General features: G+C 28.7%; 1 protein-coding gene across 1 annotated transcript; it reads left to right on the top strand.

Annotated features, from left to right (window-relative positions):
- Positions 1-3,156: 3,156 nt before the first annotated feature.
- Positions 3,157-9,686, top strand: LOC123302293 (TBC1 domain family member 5). Its single transcript, XM_044885168.1, has 12 exons — positions 3,157-3,296; positions 3,359-3,434; positions 3,494-3,752; positions 4,585-4,844; positions 4,986-5,036; positions 5,915-6,023; positions 6,086-6,216; positions 6,399-6,541; positions 7,027-7,133; positions 7,653-7,997; positions 8,328-8,582; positions 9,090-9,686. Exons 1-12 carry the CDS (start codon positions 3,263-3,265, stop codon positions 9,594-9,596), a joined length of 2,277 nt encoding a protein of 758 aa, XP_044741103.1. The 5' UTR covers positions 3,157-3,262; the 3' UTR covers positions 9,597-9,686.
- Positions 9,687-10,894: the final 1,208 nt, after the last annotated feature.

Genomic DNA, 10,894 nt, shown 5'->3' with positions numbered 1-10,894 from the left:
ATAAGAAAGTAGAAGAAGTTAGTAGAACTAAGTCTTCTTCGACGAAATTTTTACACTTTTTAGTATTAGACTTACGCAAAATATAAATAAAAAAGGTTAATAAAACATCATTTTATTAAAATATTGGCATAAAGTTCAATTCAAAAAAATCAGTAAGGGGACCACACTCAACTTTACCGCTGATGTACATGTGAAAAAGATTAAAATTTGCTAAATCAAATGAATTTTAGTGCGTTTTTAATTAATTTGTTTAAATTTAATGTAATGTACATTATAGTTCACCCTATAGGTATAAACAAAGAAATTTTTGATGTCTCAGCTAAAATATCATTTAAAATATATTTCAATCTAATTAACCTGCATAGTATAGGTACTGTTATTTTCATCTATTTCTAGTTGGTCGCTAAAAACAAATTTATATTTAAAATTATTTTCTTTACCTATGTAATTACCATTGAAAATGCTTAATTCTCAGGAAGCTACAGTTTCGCTCGAACAAAATCTAGTCAAAAGTGTTATGTGTGTTTATATTAAAAGATTATTCTTATGCCATTTGTAAGTTTCAATGTTTGTTCCTCAATCATGCTGAAACGACTGCACTGATTGGGATGAAATTTAGTACACAAAGTTTATAATCTGGATTTACACATAGAAAACTATATTTCTTCCTGGAACCCATTCCGAAGTTCTTGCAGACAGCCATTGTCACTTTTCTACCGCTTGATTTCTTTTAAATGACCATAAATCTAAAACTTTAAAATCGTTGATTTAAAGACGTTATATTCTTGTTAAAAAACTAAATTTCGCAAATAGCAAACTCTGTGGTGTGATAGCCTTAATTCCTATTAGCATATGAAGTCTTTTCGAAAGCTTCCGAAAGATATCCGTCTTTTAGAAGAAAAATTGTTAGGCTAAACATAATACATATGTGTACGCTTTTGTATAAAAAATGAATTTGATGTCATGAAACATCTCAACTTGAAAGTCGAATAACTCAAAAACATGTCATTATTTAGCGTTGAGCCAATGGTAACTGTTATCCAGTCTCACGTAAACCATAGGTGGCGGACACTTTTAAGTTTCAATGTGCCATTTTCTTTAAAGAATTGTTTAATGAGGCCATAGACGTGGCATCAAATAATTTTTTGTTGATCTGTTAAATTTCCGGTCAGTTTTAAAATGCTTTCTTTTATTGTGTTTCTAGATAAAGGAGTATCTTTAATGCGCTAAATTATCTTGTCTTTTTTATCTAAATCGTCAAAAAGTGAGAGCGCGCATGCTAAACAGACTTCCTTCAAATTTTTTTCCTTTTTGAAAGGTTTAATTTGCCAAGCAATTACATCTGCAGCCGAGTAACTTGTCGCGCTCACCTGACAAGTTTTACCAACATATTTAATCATAGACTTCGACTGTTTATTTCTGTTTTTCATTGCACTTGCAATTAATTATATTTGCTCTGGTTCGCTTTTTTGACTAACGTTGTTGTGATTTGTTTCAAAATACCGTTTAGCAGATGATGTTCTATATACCGCTGTTCCAGAACGTAAAACACACACCGCATTGTCGCTTTTTTTAGTAGGATCACTCGTGTTCGTTCGTAATATAGTAATTCATAGTGAAATTTGTGATCGATGGCGTGTCCGAATACTGATTTCGTACGGGGATTGTTATATTTTTTCTTTCTGTGAGGTATTAATTATACACTCTTCTTCGCATGGTTTAAAGACGGTGTACAAATATTATTTAAACATCCTGTATAATTAGATTAAATTTTAATGAAAATAATGAATGCATTATTATCGATAATAAATGTGTGGGTTGTTGTCTATCATTATCCTTGACTCATTAAATTATCAAAAGAATGATCTTCAATCATCAACGTATCAACTTTTTCTTTTCACAAGTTCACGTAATGCAACGTTTGCAAAAACTTTTCAATTTCCAATTCAAAATTCTACTATATTCATCATGGTCCATATATTGTTTTTCTATGATGTTTAATTAAAAAGATTCTATACAATATTTTAAATCTTCGCGGAACCTTACAAGTAATCAGTTGGAATTATATGATATTAAGTTTCCCAACCATACATCTCTTCTGGACTCTCACTTTTAACTTTAAATGAAATTTCTAAAATAGTATACGACTTAGACTGAAGATATAGGGATTTTAATATTGAGTATGAAGTAGGTCTTTTGCGATTTAAATAAGAAAGAAAATGAAGTGAAAAATCAAAACCTAACGACCAACTTGGGTTGAATAAGAAACTCGCATGTAGCCAAGCTTCATCAGTAAGTTCATATTTCCCTATCATTAGAATCTTCTTGTTACTATTAGATACTTTTTATTGAAATAAGATTTTTGGCATTTCATATTTTCGAGCACACGACTTATTTACAATTAAGGGTGGAAAGGAAGCGGAGAATCATCACGGCCAAAAAGCACTTCCTTAACATTAACTCAATTCTCACATACATTTTTAAGCATCTAACTCTTTCCTCAAATGGTGGGGCTGTAGAATTACGTGAAAAAATATGATATTTCCACATAAAAAGGGAATATGGTGTCCTATGCTGAGTAGGACACCCAAAAAGGCACCTTCCTCACCGTGGAGCTAGCTCAACCTACAGTCTGGACTGCACAGATTTTCAACTCTGTAGCTTCATTTGAAACGACTGTAGATGTGCGCAAAGCCTTACAAACCGTAAAAATTCATGATATTTTGGCGAAAGAAGGCGGAAGACGGATAGAAGAAATGAGTAAGTTTCCAAAACTCATTAAATACTATTCTAAGGGCTGCAAAATGGATTTATAAAATCACCCCATTCCCAGTTAATTCACTTAGAAACTTCGAAATCGGTTATTGGCACGGTTATTTGTATATGCTTCAGTCATCTGTGGTTGAAATACCAACTGATACTTCTAGAAAACGTAAACTCACGGATAAGCAAGTAAAGCAGAAAATAATTTTTCTTAAAACTGCAAGTGAATTAGAACATATAAAGACGAAATCTCTTTCAATCAGAGATAGATGTCTCTACTAAATGACTAATTGTCACGTGAACTATTTGTTAAGCCGGTAAGTCAAATCTCTGTAAAAATAAAATGACATTCAGTTAGAAATCCTTTGACAAATGACATGACTGATGGATTGTTGATAATTTTGACAATTTGATAAAAATATAATTAAAAGTAACGCAATTAATTAATTATGTTATTTGTTGATAATTAATTTGCAAGCATTAATTCTATTATCAAAACATGTCTAATATGATTGTAGATTCACAATTTGATGGTATTAAAATTATTTTTCTTCAAGAAAACCTGTTTTTAATATATTTTCAATTTTTCGTTTAGATGTAGATAATGATTCATCATCAAATTATGAAAAATTCCATACTGAAGAAAAGTATAGTGCGATACAGAAATATGAGTACGTGTAATTTTCATCTAATTTAAATACCGAAATGAATAAGCTTTGCTTCTTTTCAGAAACGAATGGTCACAACTGTTTGATAATGAAAATATTAAAAGTTTGCGTATAAAAGCTCAAAATGGTATGTTACGTGCATCACGATTTCGCAGTGTCTCTTGGCGTGTTATGTTAGAAGTCTTGTCGGAGAATTCAAACGAATGGATTACACATGTACGAAATACTCGAGATCATTATCAGAAATTAAAAGTTCAAATGACTGCAGATCCACGAAAAAGTGATGAACAGAATGATGATCCTTTATCACAGAATACAAAGGTACGAGTTTTAGAACTTCGTGTCAAAAATTTTGTCATAAATCCGTATGAATTTCCAAGCATTTGCGTTTTGCTAGTTCCCTGTAGCATTAAACATAAAGTTGTTTACAAGGATTTGTGAAAATCAACTTAAATACATAGATTGCATTATATTATTTATAAATTAGACAATTAGATGGTTTGATTACGGTTTCGGTATTATTTCCATAATTCATAATTAATAGTGTTACTTTTAATAGTGTTTTATTATCTTTTATAAATGAAAAATATTTGAGTCAACCTCTTTGGCCGTTTTTCATCCTGGAAATCTCGAAAACTAAGGCAAATTCCGAGAAATTTTACCCTTCAATTTCAACTTAACTCCTCGTGTTCTAAAAGTAATCTTCCGCCATGGTTTTATGGAAAAAAAAATCGAAAAAAAACGAAATTTCCAAAGTTTTGGGTTTTAACAAACGGTGAGGTTAATTATTAATGGAATGATAAATTATCATAGCTAATAAATGATAACTTTAAGTATTTCAATTAAAAACCTCGCCAATTCAAATTTTTATACTATAAATTCTAATTTCCATCATAATGTAATCAACTTTAGTAGAAATTAGTTTGATGATACACTAAATAATATCAGAATTAACGATGAATAACACGTACGATTAATTGATTCGAACTTACGGTGTTTAATTTGTAGTTGAAATACGTATTTAGAATAAAAAATATTTGTATAGGATTTGGGGTAGACTTTAAATTTTAAGTATTCTTAAGTCAAGAAAGTTTTGTTGTGTTAACTCTTATTTTTCTCTACTTGAATATTAATAAATGGCAAATTTTTACAGAGCATTTGGTATCAGCATTTTTGTGATAAGGAATTACGAGGAGTGATTCGTCAAGATGTTGATCGTACTTTCCCCGGTATCGAATTTTTCCGTAAAGAAAGTATACAAAATATAATGGTTGATATTTTATTTATTTACGCTCGAGTACATCCGTTAATGTGCTATCGACAAGGTATGCATGAAATCTTAGCACCACTTTTATTTGTCATACACTGTGATCAACAAGCGATGTTACATACTAAGGAACATGGAATTTTAAGGTTAGTTTCAGAATAATGTTTTAAATACGTTTTATATACGAATTAAATAATTCAGTTGAAATTACCGAAAATTTCTCCAACTTACATATTATTTTAATCATTTATAGAACACGTGATTTGAATATTAACTTTATTTTACAGAATATTAATTCAAGAAATGTTAAATCCAGATTACTTAGAAGAAGATGGATTGTAAGTTTACTTTATTTATTAATACTGCCCATGTTTTCTTTAAAATCCCGAATGTTCATCGTAGGTCATATACAGTTGCACAGTGCGGCTTTTTTATGAGGCTCACATGCCCCAAACTATCAATCGATCCCACAGTGTTACATTTGATAAAGTTTTAGCTCAGTTATTTGTGAATTAATCTGTGTGAAATTGGCAGAAGGCCGAGGTATACCACAAAAAAAACCCCACTAAAAAAAATTGGAAAGATAATGAATAAACTGGTTTTTCCAAATGTCATCGTTGAAATAAATCGTAGATAGTCACATTAACAATATTTAAAAAAAAAGTTAATTCTGAAAAATTTTCACAAATTTTATCAAGTTCACATTTTATCGAGTTACTCTATTTTATTTTCGAAAAAATATTTCATTGGTTAATATTTTTATAAAAACTTTCTTTCTCTAGTTATTTCAAACTTACCTATTTTATTTTATACTAACTGGCCAACATTTTTGATGTTGGATAGCTCCATTCCATTCTTTTCAAACGTATTCTATAAATTTAGACAAAATCGATTTTGGTAGAAATGACCAAAATGTATGCCTTCTATATTACCGAAACACCTAAGGTAATATATTTTGCTAATGGTGAGAAATGTTTCCAATAAAGCTCAAAGCTTAGAACATATTTGAAAAAAAAAAAAAAAAAAAAAAAATTAAAAAAATTTTTTTTTTTAAGTTGTTCTCTTGATTTTCCTTTGATCATAATCCTTTGTAATCCTTTGAGTTACTTATACTTTAAATTTAGACTGTCCTAGAACAAACTTTCCTTTCTAAAGGCGCCATTTACACATAGACAAAAATAATTAATATAATAACAATAATTTTTTCAATTTTTAGCGCTTTATTTGAAAGTATAATGAATGGAATTGAATTTTGCTATAATATTAAAGATATGGAACCAACAAATACTGGTTATTTTCCATCAAATATTATTTCTGGCTCAAAAGTAATGAATGATTAAACATATAATTTTTTATGATTAGTTCATTATTCTGATTTTTTTCGTAGAATGTACCCCGACCAGAAAATGAAATATTATCTAGATTAAAGTATATACGGGATTTTATATTAAAGCATGCTGATCCTGAATTATGTGAACATTTACAAACATTAGACATCTCATTCTCATTATTTGGAATGTAAGTTTTTCTAATTATAAATTAAAAATGTGTACAAATTTGATACTCGCTAAATTCGATCATGATTAGACTATCACTTTATTTAAATTTTTTTACTTGATGTAAATATGTTTTAACTATTTTTTAACTATAACACATTTATGTTTAATTTTCAAGTATGAAAAATTATTTTATATTTTCAGTCGATGGTTGCGTTTATTGTTTGGTAGGGAATTTCCATTGCAAGACTTATTAGTACTGTGGGATGCAATATTTGCCGAAGGCAAATCATTTGATTTTATTAATTATGTTGTGGTTTCCATGTTAATTACAATTCGAAGTCAATGTAAGTATTGATTCAAAATTTTTATTTCCTTATTGTATTTTCCTGTTACATCCTTCCAGATTTTCCTGCTAAAAAGCACTTTCCTAAGTAAGTTTTCTTTCAAGAATTTATAATTTTTAATATGAAATATCAGGTCTCCGAATACCACGCGTGGAAAATGACGAAAAATAATTTTGTAAATATTTAGATTTCACATAACAACGCTACAATTAATTTTATTGCAGGGCTTCAACTTCAGTTATATTTTTTCAGAAATATAACCTCTTTCCTTACAATCTAGTATGATAGTCCATAAATCACTCACTTCATCATCAGATGAGGATCATCATCTTTTCTACAATTTATATGATTGTGCTTACAATTAATCTTATAATCTTCGAAATGTTTGAAAAAGAAATTCCCCCGTTTCATGCTGTCATTTTCCACTTTCAGGTATGCTGAGACACTCAATAAATGTATATTATTAAATAGACATTTTTTTGCAGTATTAAATTCTGACTACACATATTGTTTGACATATTTGATGCGATATCCGACAATAACCGACATTATGTATATTATAAATTATGCACTACATTTACGAAATCCACAGGTAAGTTCACAAAACATTAAAGATAATCTGTCCTTGGTTTTGATTTTACATTTTACGGAATGATAACAAACTTGTTTTAACTGAATAAGATCTGTTTTTTTGAATAAGACTCCACAAATAGGATTGAGGTTTAGGTTGAAAATTTTGCAAACAGCTAGTTTCCGTGGATTTTTAATATATAAAGTTCAAGCTACGAAAAAATTTGCTCCCTATATAGAGGCCCTAATCTGATTTTCATCAAAATATTTCTAAAATACACATTACAGCGTTGGTTTCTGCATATACTTATTTAAATATTGTTTATCGCCTGTATCGTAATTACAAAATGGGCATCGCGCCCGACAATATTTAGTATATCTAACATCTTGACTCAGTTTAAATGAAATTTCCCGAACTTCACAAATTTAAATGTATACTCATACACAACTTTCGTTTCGTACAGGGATGTTTAGATTTTTTTGTTTTCGTTTTACTATTAAGTTTTCAATAGAAAAAAAAATAATTTGGGATGTATTTTAGGAGCGCAATCCACCTACAATGGTAAATCATGTTCAGAATCTTTCATCAGCTTCATCGAATAACAGCACCGTGTCAATGAATAGTAGTAATCTTCTTAATAAAAGATCTGTTTCCTCTTTATCATTATCATCGTCAACTCCATCTCCAAACGCTTTAAATATCACCAACACAAACTCATTAAATCGTAATAATCAAAAGAAAATTCTTGGAAAACGTTTATCCAAACTACAAAATCAATCGTTACGTTTGAATGCGGCTACGAGTAGTGCTCCAGCTATAACAAGACGAACGACCGATGCAGCGGCCTCGACGGATACATCAATAGTTGAAGGGTTTACATTACACGTAAGTTATAAAATTATAGCTTATTCACAGAAGATTTAATATCGTATTTCCAATCAGTAATTCGCTATGCAGTGAGAAAGGAATCAAAAACAATTATAAATTTGCCTCAATATATCTGAAATTATAAAGTTAATCGCAAATATTATCATTGGCAAAATTAATTCAAATTAAATTCTGAAAAAATTTTATTATTCACTTAATTTTCTAGGCTAATGGGCTTGAATATTTTCAAATGAACTAACTTGATTATCAACTCTACTACATAGAAAGTTTCTAAAAAAACTCTCACATACAAACTTTCTTTAAAAAATTATGAAATATATTTTTTAGGATCCGGAAGTACTTCGTGTCGAACTAAATCATGCACATAATGTAATGGCATTATGTCAACTAAAATTAGCACAATATCATAAAGTATTGTTAAAATCATTTAATTATAATTATAACAACAACAATAGTAACAAGGATGTCAGCAACAATTCTATCGTCAGCAACAATGTTCAAGACAATAATGAGCAATTAACTGAACAACAAAAACGCGAGCGAATGCAAGAAACTCAACAAGTATTAGATGGAATTTGTGAGGTAAATTATGAATTTTTTTCATTTATATTTCTACAGAGTTGTTCGCTAAATTGATGCCAAATATTTTTACAAAAATAATTAAGAATATTAAAACAATTTAATAACTATTACATATAGGACACCCATTTTCTGGATAGTATAAGCTAGCATATCCTAAAGACACCTTATTCGTAACAAATTGTGATTAATGTCACCATATTTAGTCAAAAGTAGGTTTGAAATATATGAAAGAGTGAGAACGTGTAAGATTAGTCTCTAACTGTAACTATGCTGATTCTTAAATTTAATTTAAAAAAAAAAAAAAAAAAAAAAAAAAAAAAAACAAGTGAAAACAAACAATTTGATAAGTTTTCGAGTCAAATAAAATAAATTTTAATAATAATTATTATTATTATTACTAAGAATTCGTGCTAATAAACCTAGTTTATTTTAGTAGAAAACAAAACTTAATTATTTTAAAACATTTTTTTTTTCACTTTAAAAGTAAAATATAGTTTTTTTTTTCAGTTGTGCCATTTATTGCGTAGTCGCCATTATGTAACAAACAACTACAAATCATCTCCATTGCTACAAAGTCAACAGCAAAGTTTACCAGAAGTTGAACGTGCTCTAGAAGCAGGGGAATCTCGTATGACATCTCCTGAAACTACATCTTATAGTAGCTCAACCACCCCAACATTATCATCGCGTCGTAATTCATTTACAAATCAAACAACAACCACAACAACATCTGGTTTTGTAGAAAGTAATGATAGCACTAAATTTTATAACACCAATAGTAAAGTAACTAGTAATAGTGAATTTTATGTACCAATTGGTTTAAAAAAAGAGGAACGTTTAACTGTATTCTCACAGTGTGTTGGTGTGAACGGAGCATTAATTGATGGTGCCCCGTTATCTGATCCATTACGTCAAATTCATGGTGATAATCGTTATAGTGTAAGTGATAAGAAATTTTTATACGAGGCTGTTCTTGTGTTAAATATGGATTTTGAAAGTTTACGACTTAAATAAATTATAGGTTAATCGATTCATTATAAAGTTAAACCAACATTTATGTTTGATTTTCAAAATAAGTTTGTCCAAATTTAAACTTCGAGAAAAACTTATTTAATTAAAACTTTCATGACGCTTCATGGAAGAAAATTATAATATTTTTTTACATTAATATACTGATACCGTCTTATCACTTTTACAAAGATGATTATTATATTATTAAAAGGAATAATTCTATTTCATTCTAAACATTTACTAGAGCGTAGATCGCCTCAAAATGCATTTCCTTTGATATTTGATATATTACCAAAAAAACCTAGGTAAAATCTATTAAGCATGGGTTATGAGATAAATCATCGACTAATATACGGCAAGCATTGATAAACTTGGTTACTTGGTTTGTGCCGCGATTGTCTAATGATAAATTTATACAATTAATATTAAAATATAATAATGATTAACTTATAGTATACCATCTTTGTTGGTTTTTGTTTTCATTATTTACCTCATTTCAGCAAGTTAAGCATACTATTAGCCCTCTCTGTCTTAGTCCTCTCGTTTTACAAATGCATTTAGTAAAAAAGGTGTGAAAACTATCTGAATGCCTGTCTATATGACTACGCTCTCAAGAAATGTTCAAAATGATCGAGTGAAACTACCTAAAGACTTACTTTAAAAATCAGATACGAGCTATTAGATACACATACAATCCTACAGTGTTCTACACCGAACCTTCAGTATTAATGTTTCATTTCTGATTTCATAATCTCTAACTGAGCGAAAATTCGCAGCATAACATCGATATATAGATGCCATTTTATTTAATTGTCATAGTAAAACCAAAATATTTAGATGGTGAATGTTCTCAAACGCTATTTTTTGCCATTCCTAAAATTTAAAACTATTAAAAATGATATATAATCAATCTACATAATGATATGGAACGATTTAAATTTTTGGATCGTTTCAAACGTTTATATATTTTTTTTCACTGAACTATACGAAAGATTAAAAAAACTAATGACATTTCTTTCTTATTATTTGCGAAATAATTGTGATAAAAAAATTTTTACTTCTTATTTTTATTTGTTAATTATAAAGTAGAAATAGCTTTTTAAAAAATTTGATTTTGAAAATACAAAATGGCGAATGTGAATACCTATTATATTAGAATTATAATAAAAAGTAAACTTTGATTTTCCTTGAAAAATATTCAAACATAATATTTAATTAGTTTAATTCCACTAACTATTCCAATATACCCAAATTTAGCTAAACATATACATATTTTCAAATTTAATGTATAAAAATGTTAT

The sequence above is a fragment of the Chrysoperla carnea genome, chromosome 1 (assembly GCF_905475395.1).
Source record: "Chrysoperla carnea chromosome 1, inChrCarn1.1, whole genome shotgun sequence".
NCBI lineage: Eukaryota > Metazoa > Arthropoda > Insecta > Neuroptera > Chrysopidae > Chrysoperla > Chrysoperla carnea.
This window is presented reverse-complemented; position numbering and strand designations above follow the sequence as displayed.

What these genes read in the sequence shown, in the direction of transcription:
- LOC123302293 (XM_044885168.1), top strand. Translation starts at nt 3,263, where the DNA reads ATGTCTAATATGATTGTAGATTCACAATTTGATG. An exon ending in TCATTCTCATTATTTGGAAT is followed by an intron (nt 6,217 to 6,398) that starts GTAAGTTTTTCT and finishes TTATATTTTCAG; the next exon opens with TCGATGGTTGCGTTTATTGT. An exon ending in TACATTTACGAAATCCACAG is followed by an intron (nt 7,134 to 7,652) that starts GTAAGTTCACAA and finishes GATGTATTTTAG; the next exon opens with GAGCGCAATCCACCTACAAT.